The sequence below is a fragment of the Ranitomeya variabilis genome, chromosome 2 (genome assembly GCF_051348905.1).
Source record: "Ranitomeya variabilis isolate aRanVar5 chromosome 2, aRanVar5.hap1, whole genome shotgun sequence".
NCBI classification, from domain to species: domain Eukaryota; kingdom Metazoa; phylum Chordata; class Amphibia; order Anura; family Dendrobatidae; genus Ranitomeya; species Ranitomeya variabilis.
In genome coordinates, this window is record NC_135233.1 from 615,694,179 (window position 1) to 615,716,504 (window position 22,326).

Sequence of the window (22,326 nt, forward strand, 5' to 3'; positions counted from 1 at the left end):
GTCCCCGACATCTGACATCACATGTATTAGTCACGGACTTGTGACATCTCTGGATGTGTGAAATCAAAAGTCACCGAATGCTCGTATTCCTGGAAATTGAGCGAGCGCAGCACAACATTTTAACTCTTGCATGTCTGTCAGTGCTGCTGAACTAAGAAGGGTCGTGCTTAGTGCCACCCATAGGTTTATTCTGTCTGGATTGTGCTGATAATCTGCGTTAATGACATGTTTCTAGATCTTTATCTTCTGACGCAGAAGTTGCTGCAATGTCTGGTCCATGGCTGAAGCCACCACAAGGGGGAGCTCACTGTATACACGTCCAATGGGAGTTGAATGATACCGTGCAGAGAGTTCCCCATAGTGGTGGCTGCAGGCGGACAGAATCTGCATCAGAAAACCTGAGCTCTAGCTACTATAATTATGCACGATGACGAGGAACAGAAGAAGGTTTGGGATTCTTTTCAGATAGAGAAAAAAACCACAAACTACAACTCTAATCTCCAGTGTAGACCCCTGTGTGACCTGGTGGGAGGAATGGTGGTGACTCTCCGCACTGTAATCTGCAGTGTAGACCCCTGTGTGACCTAGTGGGAGGAATGGTGGTGACTCTCCACACTGTAATTTCCAGGTAGACCCCTGTGTGACCTGGTGGGAGGAATGGTGGTGACTCTCCGCACTGTAATCTGCAGTGTAGACCCCTGTGTGACCTGGTGGGAGGAATGGTGGTGACTCTCCGCACTGTAATCTGCAGTGTAGACCCCTGTGTGACCTGGTGGGAAGAATGGTGGTGACTCTCCACACTGTAATCTCCAGTGTAGACGCCTGTGTGACCTGGTAGGGGGAATGGTGACTCTCCGCACTGTAATCTCCAGTGTAGACCTCTGTGTGACCTAGTGGGAGGAATGGTGGTGACTCTCCACACTGTAATTTCCAGGTAGACCCCTGTGTGACCTGGTGGGAGGAATGGTGGTGACTCTCCGCACTGTAATCTCCAGGTAGACCCCTGTGTGACCTGGTGGGAGGAATGGTGGTGACTCTCCGCACTGTAATCTGCAGTGTAGACCCCTGTGTGACCTGGTGGGAAGAATGGTGGTGACTCTCCACACTGTAATCTCCAGTGTAGACGCCTGTGTGACCTGGTAGGGGGAATGGTGACTCTCCGCACTGTAATCTCCAGTGTAGACCTCTGTGTGATCTGGTGGGGGGAATGGTGGTGACTCTCCGCACTGTAATCTGCAGTGTAGACCCCTGTGTGACCTGGTGGGAAGAATGGTGGTGACTCTCTGCACTGTAATCTCCAGTGTGGACCCCTGTGTGATCTGGTGGGGGGAATGGTGGTGACTCTTCACACTGTAATCTCCAGTGTAGACCCCTGTGTGACCTGGTGGGGGGAATGGTGGTGACTCTCCGCAATGTAATCTCCAGTGTTGACCCCTGTGTGATCTGGTGGGGGGAATGGTGGTGACTCTCCGCACTGTAATCTCCAGTGTAGACCCTTGTGTAACCTGCTGGGGTGAACGGTGGGGACTCTCCACACTGTAATCTCCAGTGTAGAACCCTATGTAACCTGGTGGGGGGAAATGGTGGTGACTCTCCGCACTGTATTCTCCAGTGTAGACCCCTTTGTGACCTGGTGGAGGGAATGGTGGTGACTCTCCGCACTGTATCCTCCAGTGTAGACCCCTGTGTGACCTGGTGGGGGAATGGTGGTGACTCTCCGCACTGTATTCTCTAGTGTAGACCCCTGTGTGACCTGGTGGGGGAATGGTGGTGACTCTCCACACTGTATTCTCCAGTGTAGACCCCTGTGTGACCTGGTGGGGGGAATGGTGGTGACTCTTCGCACATTGCGCCTATGGAGATGACGCTCCTTATAATTAAGACTTAATCATTATTTATTTTATTTTTTATTCTTTTCCAGCACTTGAGGGAGCGAAGGAATCACCACACGAAGAAGACGCCTCACTACTCAGACGGGATTCAGTTCACAACCTTTAGCCCGGAAACGGTGAGAAATCCCACAGATGCCGCCATTTCTGATGTGACCGGTCGCTTGGGTCGGCTGCTTTACTGTCTGTTCATCCGGTGGAATACATGTGATAATCTTCTCTGGCCATGGACATCTTTACAATACATGAATTGAGATTAAAGGGAACCTGCCACTTTCCATAGACATGTCCTTTCTTTACGCGCTGTTCTCCTGAATCCGGTGCTGTTTTTCTCTCGTTCCTGCTCCTCACCATTCCCGAGATATGGCCGCCTCCTTTCCCAAATGGGTGTGGTCTTTTGTGAGTGTCTCCATTAGGACTACGCCCACTTAGCTACAAAGCATAGATCTATACACAGTGAAGAAGCGGCCATATCTCGGGAATGGAGAGGCGCAGGAATGAGAGAAAAATGGCGCTGCATTCAGGAGAACAGCCACAATTACACCCCCGGTATAAAAATTGCAAATTTATGGTAAGTGACGGGTCTCCTTTACTGTATTTGTGAATATTAAAGAACTGAATTCTATGCATCAGCTTTCCATGAATGTTTATTAAGAATACAGAGAATATGTAGGTGAAGGTAACGATCATGTGGCAGGTTTTGCCTTTAGCAATCCATGGGGTGAAACGGCTCTGTAGGTAGATAGCCTGGAGGGTTGCAGCGGATTTTCCATGTGGAAATGTTTCCTTGACACCTCGCTTCTGGACTGTCGGGCAGTTACCGGACAGGATGAGCGTCCCCAGACTGACGGCAGTGATCACCAGAGGACGACGCCTGAGATCTGATCATCAGACTCACCGATAACGGGAAGGATTAACTCCGCCACCGGGTCGGAGCAGATGGTTCCTGTGGAGTCTAAGGGCTGTCCCACACGTCCAGATAATTCCGGTACCGGAATAAATCGGTACCGGAGTTATCCGTGTCCGTGTGCCTGGGAACTCACGGAGGCCATACGTGAGGCACACGTGTGCCGCCCGTATGGCGAGTGGGTACCACACGGAGCGTGTGGTACCCACTCTGCATGGTGCTGAAGCTGCGATTCATATCCTCTCTGCAGTAGCGTTTGCTGCAGAGAAAATATGAAGAATAGTGTTAAAAATAAAGATTTAGGTGTCCGCCGCCCCCCCACCCCCTGTGCGCCCCCCCGCTGGTCAGAAAATACTTACCCGGGTCCCCCGTCGGCTGTCGCTCCTTCCTGGTCTGGCCGCGGCTTCTCCTGCATGCGGTCACGTGGGCCCGATCATTTACAGTCATGAATATGTGGCTCCACCTCCCATAGGGGCGGAGCCGACTATTCATGATTGTAAATGATCGGCCCCACGTGACCACATACAGTAAGCCGCGGCCAGACCAGGAAGGAGCGAGGGAGCGGGTAAGTATTTTCTGACCAGCGGGGGGGGCGCACAGGGGGTGGGGGGGCGGCGGACACATGGATCTTTATTTTTAACACTATTCTTCATATTTTCTCTATAGCAAACGCTGCTACAGGGAAGATATGAATCGCGGCTTCAGCACCATGTGGGGGGGACAGCGCTTACTGTAGCGCTGTCTCCTGCACGCACATGGACCCCAGACGGAGAATGTCCGTGTGAGGTCCGTGTTTTACGCGGACCCATTGACTCTATTGGGTCCGTGTAAAACGTGCGCTCCCACGAACACTGACATGTCTCCGTGTTTGGCACACGGAGACACGGTCCGCAAAAAATCAATGACATCTGAACAGATGCATTGATTTTTATGGGTCTACGTGTGTCAGTGTCTCCGGTACGTGAGGAAACTGTTACCTCACGTACCGGAGCCACTGACGTGTGAAACCGGCCTAAGGGTCACGTTGGAGGATAAGATAGGCTACCGTCTACGTGGTGTATAGAGTTACGGGCACCGTCAGAGCATCGCACAGTCTGATAAACAGATTTCCTATACAGCCCACAGCTCTGCTACTTACTGCAGAATACCCGCTATTGTCTGCTGTTATCAGCCAAATATAAGGCGGGTGTACGGTCTGCCTGCCATGGAGGTTGGCACCGCACAGACCACTCTGCAGCACGTGATCCCGGGTATTGTACGCGATTTACCTGCCGACATGCTCCCGCTGTTCAGTGTTTGTTTGCCGGGCGGCTCAGGATTCAGGTGTTCACCTCCTGCTCATCGAGGTGACACCGCAGAGCATTCACCGCCCGAGTGTTCTGCGTCGTCACTGCAGCTCCGCTCCTGAGGGCACAAGGTCCAAAGATGGAAATAATCTCTACTGTTGATTATCATATATTCTAATATGTTCTCCGAAACCAACAAGTTACATCTACACAACGATCTCCGCTCTGCAGCTCCACAGCTGAAATCTCCCAGCATCCCCTGCCTGTTCACTGTGTGCATAGAACTGATTGTGCAGATTTACAGTTTACAAAGTGTAATGTTTAAATCAGTTTCTGTACAAAGCATCTGCATCCCTGCCTATGTACACAGTGACTGCACCAGCAGAAGAGTGAGTGCAGCTCTAGAGTATAATACAGGAGGTAACTCAGGATCAGTAATGTAATGTATGTACACAGTGACTGCACCAGCAGAATAGTGAGTGCAGCTCTGCAGTATATACAGGAGGTAACTCAGGATCAGTAAGGTAATGTATGTACACAGTGACTGCACCAGCAGAAGAGTGAGTGCAGCTCTAGAGTATAATACAGGAGGTAACTCAGGATCAGTAATGTATGTACACAGTGACTGCACCAGCAGAATAGTGAGTGCAGCTCTGGAGTATAATACAGGATGTAACTCAGGATCAGTAATGTAATGTATGTACACAGTGACTGCGCCAGCAGAATAGTGAGTGCAGCTTTGGGGTATAATACAGGATGTAACTCAGGATAAGTAATGTAATGTATGTACACAGTGACTGCACCAGTAGAATAGTGAGTGCAGCTCTGGAGTATAATACAAGATGTAACTCAGGATCAGTAATGTATGTACACAGTGACTGCACCAGCAGAATAGTGAGTGCAGCTCTGGAGTACAATACAGGATGTAGCTCAGGATCAGTAATGTAATGTATGTACACAGTGACTGCACCAGCAGAATAGTGAGTGCAGCTCTGGAGTATAAGACAGGATGTAGCTCAGGATCAGTAATGCAATGTATGTACACAGTGACTGCACCAGCAGAATAGTGAGTGCAGCTTTGGGGTATAATACAGGATGTAACTCAGGATAAGGGCTCATTTCCACTTGCGAGGAAAACGGACGAGTGCAATCCGATAAAAAAATCGGATTGTACTCGTACCAATGCTATTCAATAGGTGTCTTTTCATTTGCGATTTTTTTTCTCAGCCGAAATCGGACTGAGAAAAAAATCGCAGCATGCTGCGATTTGCTGCGAGTCTCGGACGAGACTCGCCAATGCAAGTCAATGGGTGCGAGACAAAAAACGCATGGAATACGGACCATCCGTATTCCGTCTGTTTTTTACGGATACATTACCATTCTGTGGTATAGAACACTGTAAATGGTCCTGTAAATGACTGTATAAAAATAGTTGCAGAGAAAAAAAACTGATGTCATACGGATGTAAAACGGATGGTGCGATTAAAAATCGCATTGCACTTGCATAACACTCGCATGACAATCGCATGACAATTGCATACGCTACATCTGTTTTTTTGGTCCAGATTACGGACCGTTTGTACTCTTGCAAGTGGAAATGAGCCCTTAGTAATGTAATGTATGTACAAAGTGACTGCACCAGCAGAATAGTGAGTGCAGCTCAGGAGGTTATTATGGGATATAATTTAGGATTAGTATTGTTCCTTGTATTTTCTTGAGCGGTTAGTTCTCGGTTGTTGCTGTTATGGGGGATCAGTGAATTAGTGACAGTAATGTGTGGATACTGTGTTGGTCCCTGAGGTGCAATTCTCTGGGTCGTCTCCTTGTGGATGCTGCAGTGACACCGGCTGGGTGTTTCCGCCATTTCTTTCTGGCTTCTCCAGGGCAGGATTCGTCTCGCTCTGTATGGGGAATAACATGAGAATATCTTTGTGTTTCAGGACTTAGTGGACTGGGAGAAGCCGCTGCTCTGGCAGGTCGGTCACTTGCGTGAAAAGTATGACGAGTGGGTTCATCAGCCGGTGGACAGACCCATCCGACTCTTCCAATCAGACCTTGTGGAGTGGTGTTCAAAGACAGCATGGTGAGCGCTGCTCCTGCACTCAGTGAATGCTCCCAGGGTTATCTTACATGTAACGTGTTATGTTACAGATTAAATCTGCATGCTGTGAAAATTATGTGCACCCACAAAATCTGCCTCTCCATGGCCATAATTTCAGAACCATTAGATTATCGTTCAGGACTTTTGCATGGAGTCTCCGGAGCATCGCTCGGGTCGGGGGGTGTTGAGCCTTATGGGTTTGTGGCTCAATTGGTGCACAGTCCTATAACGAGAGGAAAAGGAAGCATTGTCCCAGAATGGACGGTCTTACGTGTGGAGGTCTCGTGTGTGCGGGGTGACACTCGTATGACGCTTACTGTGTGGAGTGTGAATGTCACCGATCTGAGGAGGAGGCTTAATGCCGACATGTTGTGTGACAAACTGAGAGCGCAGATGGCAGAAGAGACGCCCCACGGCTGAGAGACTGTTACTTCACTTCCACTGCTTTACTTATATTTCCCATGGAGACTCTGGACCTGATCTGGATCTCACCAAGGAGAACTAAACCTGCCAGCAGCAAAACAGTTTCCCGCAGCCGCGCTCTGCCGCCGACCCCAGCAGCCGACCCCAGCAGCCGCGTTCTGCCGCCGACCCCAGCACCCGTGACCCACAGTTGTGTTCCGCAGTTGTCCCCCGCAGCGAAACTGCTCATCTCCATTATTACTATTTATGTTTGTCACGTTGTGATGACTGTACAGGAGCGACGCGTCTACACAGTGGATTACTGTAATAATTGCATTTGCTTTCCTGCTTCCAGGTACATCGTGCTGGCGGTGTGGGCGCCGGTCATCGTATATTTAACCTGGTATTGTCTCACAGAACTGGCACGAGGGGATACCAGGCTGTTTGCTTCATTCACTACAGGTAAGAAATGCCGATACTGGGGACCAAATTTAACACACTATTGTCATGGCCAAATTTGCAGCTTAGGCCCAAATGACGTAATTGTCACATTACTAATTAATAAATATAAGAAACTGTAACTACACTAATTATACTGCTTCTGCATTACCTCCAGTATTATACTCCAGAGCTGCACTCACTATTCTGCTGGAGCAGTCACTATTGTGCCGGTGCAATCACTCTGTACATACATTACTGATCCTGAGTTACATCCTGTATTATACCCCAGAGCTGCACTCACTATTCTGCTGGTGCAGTCACTGTGTACATGCATTACATTACTGATCCTGAGTCACATCCTGTATTATACCTCAGAGCTGCACTCACTATTCTGCTGGTGCAGTCACTGTGTACATACATTACATTGCTGATCCTGAGTTACATCCTGTATTATACCCCAGAGCTGCACTCTCTATTCTGTTGGTGCAGTCACTGTGTACATACATTACATTACTGATCCTGAGTTACATCCTGTATTATACCCCAGAGCTGCACTCACTATTCTGCTGGTGCAGTCACTGTGTACATACATTACTGATCCTGAGTTACATCCTGTATTATATTCCAGAGCTGCACTTACTATTCTGCTGGTGCAGTCACTGTGTACATTAAATTACTGATCCTGAGTTACATCCTGTATTATATTCCAGAGCTGCACTCTCTATTCTGCTGGTGCAGTCACTGTGTACATACATTACATTACTGATCCTGAGTTACATCCTGTATTGTACTCCAGAGCTGCACTCACTATTCTGCTGGTGCAGTTACTGTGTACATACATTACATTACTGATCCTGAGTTACATCCTGTATTATACCCCAGAGCTGCACTCACTATTCTGCTGGTGCACTCACTGTGTACATTACTGATCTTGTACTGATCCTTTGTGTTGGCAGAGTACTCCATCCCTGTGCCCTCGCTTGTCTTCTTCCCTCTTTTCCTTGTGGGAACGTTGGTCTGGACGCTGATGGAATATGGAATCCACCGCTATATATTTCACATGAATCCCCCCGCCAGTAATTACTTCCTCATTACCCTGCATTTTATGCTCCACGGACAGCATCATAAGGTGAGCTGGGGTCTGCGGCGGATCATCCCTCACTGGCGGTTGATACCTGGCGGCAGTAGTCGGTGCCAGGTCAGCTCTAACCACTGGATTTGTGAATAGTGCCGCCATACCGTGTGCCTGGAGTTGCACCGCCGTGTATTATCCCTGCACCCCCTGACCGCTCTCTCTTTTCTAGTCTCCCTTCGACAGCTCCCGTCTGGTTTTTCCTCCGGTCCCGGCCTCGTTTGTCATTATCCCGCTGTACCTGATCCTACAGATGGTCCTGCCGCCAGTATTGGGGCTCTCCCTCTTTGTCGGGGGTCTGTTTGGGTATGTGGCCTATGACATGACGCACTACTACCTGCACTATGGCTCGCCCTCGAAGGGGTCTTACCTCGCCTGGCTCAAGTCTTACCACGTCCGCCATCACTTCGAGCACCAGAAATCCGGTAAGTGATGACATTGTGATTGCTGCGGCAGACGTGTGCACACAGCAGTGTGTTGGGTGATGTCGGCCATTGGGGCGCGGCTGTGACAACAACGCGGGCATCAATTAAGTGGTTGTTACCAGGAGACACAATCAGGGAGGTGCGGGATTTACCCAGCACTAATCCAGGTATTGTCACAGGCGTGTGTCTAAATATTTGGAAATGGAATAAACGTTATAACAGGTGTGCAAGCAATGGCGGATCAGGGGGGCGAGCCTCCGGCTCCCCAGGGGGCATGGACTTCCCTCTTGCCCACACTTTTACACCAGTTATGGCATGGTCGCATATTTTGCAAATTAGTTGTGCATTTTGCTGCAGAAATTACTGGGATGCACATTGGAAAGTACCGCACAAGGGTAACCCCCAAATTTCTAAATGGCCGACCCTCCGGGAGAAAGTAGCCTGCAGTTGTATATTTTAATATGAGCCCAGACTAGGTGAAGCCCGCAGGTTACCTGTCGCTCACCTTCTGTTTTCTTCTCCCCCTTTCTTTAGGATTTGGCATAACGAGCACCTTATGGGACCGTCCCTTTAACACCCTCATCCCCGAAGATGCCCTCAAAAATTACTAGTCGCTTCAGAGAAATTCGCCATTCGCCTGCTGACCGCAGATGAACACGTTGGGGGAGGAGAAAACCCTCGTATTTGTCGTTTATATATTTTGTAATTATTTTAGTTTTTATTTTTCTTCTATTTTTCCATTGATCCCATGGAAGCGTTTTCAGCAGGAATTTAATTATTTATTTAAGTCTAAACAAAAAAAAAAATCCAAGAATAGAAAGCGGGAAAACAATGTGACCGGTGACCGCATGTCCGACCCATCTCTCCTGGCGGTAATCACGCTCTGTATGATGCCGGGTGAAAAAAAAAAAACAAAAAAAAAATTGGACTCCTGCTTAAAAGACCAAAATGGCACCGACCGTTAATGATAACCCATCATGTGAGACGTCCGCTGTAAAATCTGTAATATGTACAAATGCCTGAGAAAAATAAACTAACTACTTTTTTTAAGAAATGTAAAAAAAAAAAAATTGTGTTTTTAACTTCTAATATATTTTTTTAGCTTTTGTTTGTCCAAATATAGTCACCGATGTGAGCAGTCAGAGCTGCAGTGTAAAGCATGGAACCTGCTACATTAAGATTGTGCGCCCACGGTCAGGATTTTTTTGTCTTGTTTTTAGGCGGTTTTCCACGTAAAACGCTTACATTAAGCATCCCATCATTTTAATGCATTCCGCAATTTTTGTGTCCATGCTGCGTTTTTTTCCAGGAAAAAACGCAGCATCTTCATTAATTTTGCAGATTTGCGGTTTTGCAGCTATATTATTGCATTGGGAACCTCCGGCAAAAAAACGCGATAAAAGTACTAGCGGATTTCGTGCGAAAGGAGTCCGGATTTGCTCAGGAAAATTCTGCATACTTTCCTGAACGTGGGCACATAGCCTTAACCTCCAGACTTTCATTAAAGACAACACAGCTAAGTTTAGTCATTGAATAATAATATACTTGCCATAGCTGTGTCTTGATGGAGCTGAGCAGCAGTATAAAGCATGGGGAAGGAAAAGCAGCCTGAAACTTTAAAAAGACAAATGTGTTTGCATTTAAAAAACAACCAAAGAGACAATGCAGCTCTCTGACATCAGATGAAAACTGGCGTGACGAAAGGGAAGAGGTTAATCAGAAAAAAAACAAAGAATATCCAAACCGGTATTTCTGGATACAGCGGTGAGCAGAGGATTTGTTTATATTCCTAATAGTAAAGTAGCAACATGGAAACTTGGGGCCGTGATTAGTTTAGCTGGTACTGACTAGATCATACTGCCCCCTATATGCAAGAATATAACTACTATAATACTGCCCCTATATACAAGAATATAACTACTATAATACTGCCCCTATATAAAAGAATATATCTACTATAATACTGCCCCTATGTACAATAATATAACTACTATAATACTGCTCCTATGTACAAGAATATAACTACTATAATACTGCCCCTATATACAAGAATATAACTACTATAATACTGCCCCTATGTACAAGAATATAACTACTCTAATACTGCTCCTATGTACAATAATATAACTACTATAATACTGTCCCCTATGTACAAGAATATAACTACTATAATACTGCCCCTATATAAAAGAATATATCTACTATAATACTGCCCCTATGTACAATAATATAACTACTATAATACTGCTCCTATGTACAAGAATATAACTACTATAATACTGCCCCTATATAAAAGAATATAACTACTATAATACTGCCCCTATGTACAAGAATATAACTACTATAATACTGCTCCTATGTACAATAATATAACTACTATAATACTGTCCCCTATGTACAAGAATATAACTACTATAATACTGCCCCTATATAAAAGAATATATCTACTATAATACTGCCCCTATGTACAATAATATAACTACTATAATACTGCTCCTATGTACAAGAATATAACTACTATAATACTGCCCCTATATAAAAGAATATAACTACTATAATACTGCCCCCTATGTACAAGAATATAACTACTATAATACTGCCCCTATATAAAAGAATATATCTACTATAATACTGCCCCTATGTACAATAATATAACTACTATAATACTGCTCCTATGTACAAGAATATAACTACTATAATACTGCCCCTATATACAAGAATATAACTACTATAATACTGCCCCTATGTACAAGAATATAACTACTCTAATACTGCTCCTATGTACAATAATATAACTACTATAATACTGTCCCCTATGTACAAGAATATAACTACTATAATACTGCCCCTATATAAAAGAATATATCTACTATAATACTGCCCCTATGTACAATAATATAACTACTATAATACTGCTCCTATGTACAAGAATATAACTACTATAATACTGCCCCTATATAAAAGAATATAACTACTATAATACTGCCCCTATGTACAAGAATATAACTACTATAATACTGCTCCTATGTACAATAATATAACTACTATAATACTGTCCCCTATGTACAAGAATATAACTACTATAATACTGCCCCTATATAAAAGAATATATCTACTATAATACTGCCCCTATGTACAATAATATAACTACTATAATACTGCTCCTATGTACAAGAATATAACTACTATAATACTGCCCCTATATAAAAGAATATAACTACTATAATACTGCCCCCTATGTACAAGAATATAACTACTATAATACTGCCCCTATATAAAAGAATATATCTACTATAATACTGCCCCTATGTACAATAATATAACTACTATAATACTGCTCCTATGTACAAGAATATAACTACTATAATACTGCCCCTATATAAAAGAATATAACTACTATAATACTGCCCCCTATGTACAAGAATATAACTACTATAATACTGCCCCTATATAAAAGAATATAACTACTATAATACTGTCCCCTATGTACAAGAATATAACTACTATAATACTGCCCCTATATAAAAGAATATATCTACTATAATACTGCCCCTATGTACAATAATATAACTACTATAATACTGCTCCTATGTACAAGAATATAACTACTATAATACTGCCCCTATATAAAAGAATATAACTACTATAATACTGCCCCCTATGTACAAGAATATAACTACTATAATACTGCCCCTATATAAAAGAATATATCTACTATAATACTGCCCCTATGTACAATAATATAACTACTATAATACTGCTCCTATGTACAAGAATATAACTACTATAATACTGCCCCTATATACAAGAATATAACTACTATAATACTGCCCCTATGTACAAGAATATAACTACTCTAATACTGCTCCTATGTACAATAATATAACTACTATAATACTGTCCCCTATGTACAAGAATATAACTACTATAATACTGCCCCTATATAAAAGAATATATCTACTATAATACTGCCCCTATGTACAATAATATAACTACTATAATACTGCTCCTATGTACAAGAATATAACTACTATAATACTGCCCCTATATAAAAGAATATAACTACTATAATACTGCCCCTATGTACAAGAATATAACTACTATAATACTGCTCCTATGTACAATAATATAACTACTACAATACTGTCCCCTATGTACAAGAATATAACTACTATAATACTGCCCCTATATAAAAGAATATATCTACTATAATACTGCCCCTATGTACAATAATATAACTACTATAATACTGCTCCTATGTACAAGAATATAACTACTATAATACTGCCCCTATATAAAAGAATATAACTACTATAATACTGCCCCCTATGTACAAGAATATAACTACTATAATACTGCTCCTATGTACAGGAATAAAACTACTATAAAACTACTATAATACTGCCCCTATGTACAAGAATATAACTACTATAATACTGCCCCTATGTACAAGAATATAACTACTATAATACTGCCCCTATGTACAGGAATATAACTACTATAATACTGCTACTATGTAAAAGAATATAACTACTGTAATACTGTCCCCTATGTACAAGAATATAACTACTATAATACTGCTCCTATGTACAAGAATATAACTACTATAACTGTCCCCTATGTACAAGAATATAACTACTATAATACTGTCCCCTATGTACAAGAATATAACTACTATAATACTGCCCCTATATAAAAGAATATATCTACTATAATACTGCCCCTATGTACAATAATATAACTACTATAATACTGCTCCTATGTACAAGAATATAACTACTATAATACTGCCCCTATATAAAAGAATATAACTACTATAATACTGCCCCCTATGTACAAGAATATAACTACTATAATACTGCTCCTATGTACAGGAATAAAACTACTATAAAACTACTATAATACTGCCCCTATGTACAAGAATATAACTACTATAATACTGCCCCTATGTACAAGAATATAACTACTATAATACTGCCCCTATGTACAGGAATATAACTACTATAATACTGCTACTATGTAAAAGAATATAACTACTGTAATACTGTCCCCTATGTACAAGAATATAACTACTATAATACTGCTCCTATGTACAAGAATATAACTACTATAACTGTCCCCTATGTACAAGAATATAACTACTATAATACTGTCCCCTATGTACAAGAATATAACTACTATAATACTGTCCCCTATGTACAAGAATATAACTACTATAATACTGCTCCTATGTACAAGAATTTAACTACTATAACTGTCCCCTATGTACAAGAATATAACTACTATAATACTGTCCCCTATGTACAAGAATATAACTACTATAATACTGTCCCCTATGTACAGGAATATAACTACTATAATACAGCTCCTATGTACAAGAATATAACTACTATAATACTGTCCCCTATGTACAAGAATATAACTACTGTAATACCCCTATGTACAGGAATATAACTGCTATAATACTGCTCCTATGTACAAGAATATAACTACTATAATACTGCCCCTATGTACAAGAATATAACTACTATAATACTTCCCCTATGTACAAGAATATAACTACTATAATACTGTCCCCTATGTACAAGAATATAACTACTGTAATACCCCTATGTACAGGAATATAACTGCTATAATACTGCTTGCTGTGTACAGTGATTGCCCTGTTCAATGCTTGGTTTTTCTGTAGATAAAGTACAAACTTTGTTCTCTAACCTGTTTTCCTCATGCACACCGACATTATGGTTGTCAGACTGGTTTTACGGTCCCCTGTTGTCAGGTACATGGCTTCTCGTACTTAATAGTGAGCTGTTTGCTTGTAAACTATAGAGAATGGCAGTTTTTCCTGTCCTGCTACAGTAGTTGGTCACTGTAGGAGCAGAATTGTACATGGAGGATTAGGTGGGGTTTTGGGAGGGGGTTACAGGAGGGATCAGGACAGGTTCAGGTCCTCTTCTGCCGTATATATGTGGCTGTGACAAGTGTATTGCCGCCATGATGGCTTGTTAATGTCACTGCAGCCTCCTTACTTTACAGTGCAGCTCTGCTCCCAGATCTGGGTGAGGTTACCCGCCAGGCTGTGGTCTATGGCCGCCGATCACTCGGTGATCACCTGCTGGATGATGCTGATTCCTGAGAATCTTGTGATAGAGACCTGCACTTTGTAAGCAGCAGATTAGATAGGAGAAAGCCGAGGTCATCACTTCTCATTTACGATCAGCCGTTAGCTATAGAGCTAATGAGTCATTATAATAAATAAGGATCACTAGTAATAAATACCCAAGTAATCTCCTCCCGGAGCAAAATTCATAAAGCAGCCTCTGAAACCTGGCACTTACACGCTGACCTTCGCTATATGAGCCGCCATATCTGCCTCCAGGGATCATCGGGGGCACAGATCAGTGATGTCATCATGTACATGCTATGATGTCACATAAGGATCCAATGTAGCATAGAGCAAATCAGACTGGAAGTGCACTGGGGCGTGTCCATGCGCAATGGGCGCTTCTTCCAGGTGCATAGACACGCCCCCAGTGCACTTCCAGCATTTTTTTTAAATATATTTAATGGGGGGACAGGCGCCCACACAGTCGCACCACTACTTCCAGGTGTATCTGATCCATGGAGCATTGTATATTTACTGCACACTAAGATACATTGTGTCGTTTAGGGCTGGAGGTATTTCTGAAATGACAAGTTATTCCAGGTCCAAGGAGCCAACTTTCTGGTCACTCTACAGAGCTCCATCCTGCCTCCACTCACTGTCTGCCGGAGATGGAGCGCAGCGCTTCTATCAGTCCCATAGTCAATGAATGGAGCTGGAATCCCTGAAATGGTCCTAATGGAGCACAGCAGAGGGGTGCACGATATTCACCCAATCACTTGTGCCCACTAAGATCGGGACTGCACTTGGCACCGATGGGCATCACGGACCTGTACGACCCGCTGCTCGGTTATACCTCATCTTATCTGATGAAGAAACTTGAATGATCTTTCGAGCATCAGCCAAGGTCGTCGGCCATTGCATGGGGGGTAATAAACCTCTGGGCAGCGAGAGATGGTAAATAATTAGCCGGCGCTGTCACCTGCTCAGCCCATTACCGGCCCACAGTTTATGGACACCACAGCTATAAAGGTGGGAGCTGCATACCTGAGAATCCTCACCACCGCCGACTGATAACCCCTTAAATGCCAAAGGGCTCACTAATATTCAGCAGATCCAAACTCTATCCATTCCTGGGAAAGCTGGGTGACACAGAGAATGGGGGAGCACAAAGACCCCTATATAAATGGAGCGTGTGCGACCACTTCTATAGGCAGTGAATGGAGCAGTGGTCGCACACTCTCAGAGGACTTTAGGACCCCGTGGTCGCGATTGATGAGGACCCCACTGGTCAGACCCCCAGTGATCATACATTCACCCTGTAAATAGGTGACCTGGAGGGGCAAAAAAATGCCCCTCTGCACCTGAAATTAACACTTAAGGATAAGAGTGGAGAAGTTAGAGGGCGGCACAGCCGTACCCGCCCCGACACCGCTCTACGGTGGGCAAGAAGCCCACGGGACACGCGCAGCTTCCACTACTCGTCATGTACTATTGACCCAGCCATGAAACCGTTTATCACCCTACAAGATTATCACCACCATCATCCATTCAATAACCCCCAATAAAACACAAAACACGTCAGAAGGAAATGGAACCTTGGGAAATTACATGATGAATTGCAGTGTTTGCTTTTTGCTGCCCTCATTTTCCACTGGTTTGCCGTATCTACTGGCACAGAATGAGCAGAGTCATGTCATTAGATGGCAAGCGAGTTAATGGCAGCTGCACTGTACAGATAAGGGAAATCACAACACTATATACTGTATACACAGACAGGGTTCCCTGAGCCTGGGAGTTGCCCACGGGTGCCCTAAAAGGGGTCACCTGGTGTTGGCCCATATGGGGGCACAATATCTCAGCATTGTGTGGGGTCTTTATACCATCAACCTCCCTAGACTTCCATGCAGAAGTGAGCTGCGCAGGATAAAACCCTTTGAAATCCAGATGTTGCAACTTTTTTTTCTAATTGAACCAAATTGCAAAAAATTATTTTATCCCCAAATTCATGCATTTAGGAACAAAGTAAAAATGGCTTCCAAACCAAAGGCGTCTGCGTCCTGCAGTCTGGTACGACGCGCTAATGTATATGGAGCGCAGGGATTTGTATCCAGCACCGCGCTGTGACGCCGCCAATTCCAGCTCCAATATACAGTATAATCCTTTACTATATACTCCAGTCACATCTGAAGTTGGGAATCGTAAAAATTCTCAACAGGTTTCATTTGGAATTACAACCAAGTCCTATTCACTACAATGGGTCTGGGCTGCAATACCAGGCATGAACTATGGACAGGGGTGGCGCTGTTTTCCTCGTTCTAGACAACCAATGAGATCTTAGCTGGTAATTGAGACAAGTGAATAATCAGCATTAAGTCATAGAAACATGGAGATTTAATGTGTCATCTGTCGATCAGTTCCAATAACGTCGAAGTAATTAGTGGGGAATATTTGCAGTGCGGTTCCCCGGTAACCTCTGCACAGTGGGCCGGTTATATGGATTTCTGGCGGACCCCCGCACAACCCACGGCCAGGGTCACCGTCCAAACACGAGAGCTTGTCACATAGTGACACCAGTGACAAAACCGACAAATGCAGCAACTACCGGCCGCCACTCCCTGCCATCAGCCGAGTCACCCATGACAGTGCACCTTCCCACTTATCCAGGCGGCTCAGCGAGGTGTGCACACCAGTAAAAGAACAAAAAGCACATCCCGTATGAGTAAATGGAGTAAATGTGACTGGGTCGATTAACCGGCTTGTTTTCCCTTCCCCTCCATAGTCAATGCCGCTCCCATTAGGCCCGGTGATTACGGGGATTTTCCACTGATTATTGCGTAAATACATAATGAAAATCTGTCCTGAGCGAATGTGAACAGCTGAGGGTTTGTAACAATCGCATCCAATTGATACATTGTTGCAGACTGTTCTCACACTTTATAGGAAGGGCGATTCTTCGGGAGCGCAGCGCTCTCCGGCCTCCCCACGACAGTTCGGAGCAGCGGTAAGCGCTGCTCCTCCAGGAGACTGACCACCTCTGAGACTGCAGCAGTGGCCGGTAACCTTGCCAACGAGCAGTAAACTACAAGCTTTAAAATCCTTTTTGTTCTTAAGAATGAATAATAACAATTTTTAGGAATATGAGGCTAAAAATAGAAAAAAATCTTCCCAGGACGAGTACAGCAGGGTGTCACCATTTTTGAGGCGTAGTTCTGTGCTCCGAGCCCATAATCCAGGGCTGAATCACCCAGGAATACCGCACCGGCCGATCCATAGTGAAACAGAGAATCATTTACTTGGAAACCGCAAAGTCTCCATAAAATGATTCATAAGAACGAGTTCTATGAGATCTTGCAGCTGGTCCTTCTACAAATCCCAGACGATCACAGGAAAAACACTAATGTCAGTCTGCTGCAGGTAAAGCTAGCAGAAAATTGTTGTGGTGTGTAATCAAGAGAGCAACGAGCCAGTGTGCCACTTTATGCACCTTTCTCTGCAGTCTTTTGGGGTCTATCTCTCCACCTTTCTCTGCAGTCTTTTGGGGTCTATCTCTCCACCTTTCTCTGCAGTCTTTTGGGGTCTATCTCTCCACCTTTCTCTGCAGTCTTTTGGGGTCTCTCTCCACCTTTCTCTGCAGTCTTTTGGGGTCTGTCTCTCCAGCTTTCTCTGCTGCAGTCTTTTGGGGTCTGTCTCTCCAGCTTTCTCTGCAGTCTTTTGGGGTCTGTCTCTCCCACCTTTCTCTGCAGTCTTTTGGGGTCTATCTCTCCACCTTTCTCTGTAGTCTTTTGAGGTCTCTCTCCCACCTTTCTCTGCAGTCTTTTGGGGTCTGTCTCTCCACCTTTCTCTGCAGTCTTTTGGGGTCTGTCTCTTCAGGTTTTTCTGCAGTATTTTGGGGTCTGTCTCTTCACCTTTCTCTGCAGTTTATGGGGGTCTGTCTCTCCAGCTTTCTCTGCAGTCTTTTGGGATCAGTCTCTCCAGCTTTCTCTGCAGTCTTGTGGTGTCTGTCTCTTCCACCTTTCTCAGGAGTCTTTTGGGGTCTGTCCCTCCAGCTTTCTCTGCAGTCTTTTGGGGTCAGTCTCTCCCACCTTTCTCTGCAGTCTTCTGGGGTCTGTCTCTCCACCTTTCTCTGCAGTCTTTTGGGGTCTGTCTCTTCAGGTTTCTCTGCAGTCTTTTAGGGTCGGTCTCTTCACCTTTCTCTGCAGTCTTTTGGGGTTTGTCTCTCCACCTTTCTCTGAAGTCTTTTGGGGTCTGTCTCTCCAGCTTTCTCTGCAGTCTTTTGGGATCTCTCTCTCCAGCTTTCTCTGCTGCAGTCTTTTGGGGTCTGTCTCTCCAGCTTTCTCTGCTGCAGTCTTTTGGGGTCTGTCTCTCCACCTTTCTCTGCAGTCCTTTGGGGTCTGTCTCTCCACCTTTCTCTGCAGTCTTTTGGGGTCTGTCTCTTCACCTTTCTCTGCAGTTTTTTGAGGTCTGTCTTTCCAGCTTTCTCTGCAGTATTTGGGATCAGTCTCTCCAGCTTTCTCTGCAGTCTTTTGGGGTCTGTCTCTCCACCTTTCTCTGCAGTCTTTTGGGGTCTGTCTCTCCCACCTTTCTCTGCAGTCTTTTTGGGTCTGTCTCTCCACCTTTCTCGGCAGTCTTTTCGGGTCTGTCTCTTCAGGTTTCTCTGCAGTCTTTTCGGGTCTGTCTCTTCACCTTTCTCTGCAGTTTTTTGGGGTCTGTCTCTCCAGCATTTGGGATCAGTCTCTCCAGCTTTCTCTGCAGTCTTTTGGTGTCTGTCTCTCCCACCTTTCTCTGCAGTCTTTTGGGGTCTGTCCCTCCAGCTTTCTCTGCAGTCTTTTGGGGTCTGTCTCTCCAGCTTTCTCTGCAGTCTTTTGGGGTCTCTCTCCCACCTTTCTCTGCAGTCTTTTGGGGTCTGTCTCTCCAGCTTTCTCTGCTGCAGTCTTTTGGGGTCTGTCTCTCCACCTTTCTCTGCAGTCTTTTGGGGTCTGTCTCCCACCTTTCTCTGCAGTCTTTTGGGTCTGTCTCTCCACCTTTCTCTGCAGTCTTTTGGGGTCTGTCTCCCACCTTTCTCTGCGGTCGGTCTCTCCACCTTTCTCTGCAGTCTTTTGGGGTCTGTCTCTCCACCTTTCCCTTCAGTCTTTTGGGGTCTATCTCTCCACCTTTCTCTGTAGTCTTTTGGGGTCTCTCTCCACCTTTCTCTGCAGTCTTTTGGGGTCTGTCTCTCCACCTTTCTCTGCAGTCTTTTGGGGTCTGTCTCTCCAGCTCTCTCTGCTGCAGTCTTTTGGGATCAGTCTCTCCAGCTTTCTCTGCAGTCTTTTGGGGTCTGTCTCTCCCACCTTTCTCTGCAGTCTTTTGGGGTCTATCTCTCCACCTTTCTCTGTAGCCTTTTGAGGTCTCTCTCCCACCTTTCTCTGCAGTCTTTTGGGGTCTGTCTCTCCACCTTTCTCTGCAGTCTTTTGGGGTCTGTCTCTTCAGGTTTTTCTGCAGTATTTTGGGGTCTGTCTCTTCACCTTTCTCTGCAGTTTATGGGGGTCTGTCTCTCCAGCTTTCTCTGCAGTCTTTTGGGATCAGTCTCTCCAGCTTTCTCTGCAGTCTTGTGGTGTCTGTCTCTTCCACCTTTCTCAGGAGTCTTTTGGGGTCTGTCCCTCCAGCTTTCTCTGCAGTCTTTTGGGGTCAGTCTCTCCCACCTTTCTCTGCAGTCTTCTGGGGTCTGTCTCTCCACCTTTCTCTGCAGTCTTTTGGGGTCTGTCTCTTCAGGTTTCTCTGCAGTCTTTTAGGGTCGGTCTCTTCACCTTTCTCTGCAGTCTTTTGGGGTTTGTCTCTCCACCTTTCTCTGAAGTCTTTTGGGGTCTGTCTCTCCAGCTTTCTCTGCAGTCTTTTGGGATCTCTCTCTCCAGCTTTCTCTGCTGCAGTCTTTTGGGGTCTGTCTCTCCAGCTTTCTCTGCTGCAGTCTTTTGGGGTCTGTCTCTCCACCTTTCTCTGCAGTCCTTTGGGGTCTGTCTCTCCACCTTTCTCTGCAGTCTTTTGGGGTCTGTCTCTTCACCTTTCTCTGCAGTTTTTTGAGGTCTGTCTTTCCAGCTTTCTCTGCAGTATTTGGGATCAGTCTCTCCAGCTTTCTCTGCAGTCTTTTGGGGTCTGTCTCTCCACCTTTCTCTGCAGTCTTTTGGGGTCTGTCTCTCCCACCTTTCTCTGCAGTCTTTTTGGGTCTGTCTCTCCACCTTTCTCGGCAGTCTTTTCGGGTCTGTCTCTTCAGGTTTCTCTGCAGTCTTTTCGGGTCTGTCTCTTCACCTTTCTCTGCAGTTTTTTGGGGTCTGTCTCTCCAGCATTTGGGATCAGTCTCTCCAGCTTTCTCTGCAGTCTTTTGGTGTCTGTCTCTCCCACCTTTCTCTGCAGTCTTTTGGGGTCTGTCCCTCCAGCTTTCTCTGCAGTCTTTTGGGGTCTGTCTCTCCAGCTTTCTCTGCAGTCTTTTGGGGTCTCTCTCCCACCTTTCTCTGCAGTCTTTTGGGGTCTGTCTCTCCAGCTTTCTCTGCTGCAGTCTTTTGGGGTCTGTCTCTCCACCTTTCTCTGCAGTCTTTTGGGGTCTGTCTCCCACCTTTCTCTGCAGTCTTTTGGGTCTGTCTCTCCACCTTTCTCTGCAGTCTTTTGGGGTCTGTCTCCCACCTTTCTCTGCGGTCGGTCTCTCCACCTTTCTCTGCAGTCTTTTGGGGTCTGTCTCTTCAGCTTTCTCTGCTGTAGTCTTTTGGGGTCTGTCTCCCTAGCTTTGTACATCTGTAGGTGACATTTTCCCCTTCTTTGCCCCCTCGCTCTCCCTCAGTGACATTGGATGGAGACATCTTTGAGCAGTAATTTTCACGTCTTGTCACACATTCTCTGGGATTTGGGTCTGGACAGTGACTGGGCCGTTCACACACAGGAATATGCTCCAATCTACACTCTCCATTGTGGCGCTGGTAGGATATTGAGGGTCGTTGTCATGCTGAGATGTGAACCTATGCCCCAGTCTCAAGTTTCCTGCAGCCTCTAGCAGTTTTTTTTTTCCAGGATTGTCCTGCATTTAGCTCCATCCATCTTCCCATCGCCTCTGACCATCTTCCCTGCCCCTGCTTAAGAAAAGCCTCTCCACAGCATGATGCTGCCACCATGTATGACAGAGAGGATGGTGTTTTCAGGGTGCATGATGCTGCCACCATGTATGACAGTGGGGATGGTGTTTTCAGGGTGATATGCAGTTAGTTTTTCTTCACACATAGTGTTTTACATTTAACTGAAAATGTTCTATTGTCTCATCTGACCAGAGTACCTCCTTACACATGCTCGCTGTGCCCCCTACACGGGACTTTTTATGGCTTTCAAAATTGGCTTCCTTTTTGCCAATCTCCTTCCTATAAAGGGCAGATTTGTAGCTTATACGACTAATACTTGTCCTGTGGACAGATTCTTCCTGCTGAGCTGTGGATCTCTGCAGCTCCTCAATGACCATGGACATCTTAGCTATTTCACTAATTACTGCTCTCCTTGCTTGGGATGTGAGGTTGCGTCGACGGCCATGTATTGGTAGGTTTGCACTTGGCCCATACTCCTTCCATTTTTGGATGATGGATTGATCAGTGCTCAGTTAGATGTTCAGATCTTGAGTTATTTTTTAT

General features: G+C 45.0%; 1 protein-coding gene and 1 long non-coding RNA gene across 4 annotated transcripts in view; one reads left to right on the forward strand and one right to left on the reverse strand.

The window, feature by feature from the left end:
- The window catches only part of FA2H (fatty acid 2-hydroxylase), a 40,762-nt gene extending 31,075 nt beyond the window's left edge, over positions 1 to 9,687 (forward strand). Inside the window, exons 2-7 of the mRNA XM_077288783.1 lie at positions 1,922 to 2,008; positions 6,023 to 6,165; positions 6,941 to 7,047; positions 7,983 to 8,155; positions 8,331 to 8,583; positions 9,118 to 9,687. Coding sequence (XP_077144898.1) covers positions 1,922 to 2,008; positions 6,023 to 6,165; positions 6,941 to 7,047; positions 7,983 to 8,155; positions 8,331 to 8,583; positions 9,118 to 9,194 — 840 coding nt within the window. The 3' untranslated portion in view covers positions 9,195 to 9,687. The remainder of the gene's footprint in view (positions 1 to 1,921; positions 2,009 to 6,022; positions 6,166 to 6,940; positions 7,048 to 7,982; positions 8,156 to 8,330; positions 8,584 to 9,117) is intronic.
- Positions 1,991 to 14,971, reverse strand: LOC143807344 (uncharacterized). Of its 3 annotated transcripts, none has more exons than XR_013221702.1 (6): positions 14,863 to 14,971; positions 14,613 to 14,737; positions 14,299 to 14,452; positions 10,133 to 10,197; positions 4,065 to 4,200; positions 1,991 to 2,123 (listed from the first exon to the last, which is right to left on the reverse strand). It is a non-coding gene; the product is annotated as an uncharacterized LOC143807344 (long non-coding RNA). The 3 variants fall into 3 exon arrangements; XR_013221703.1 differs by lacking the exon at positions 1,991 to 2,123 and adding an exon at positions 2,620 to 2,844 and having other exon boundaries at positions 14,922 to 14,971; XR_013221701.1 differs by lacking the exon at positions 1,991 to 2,123 and adding an exon at positions 2,620 to 2,844.
- Between the last annotated feature and the right edge of the window lie 7,355 nt (positions 14,972 to 22,326).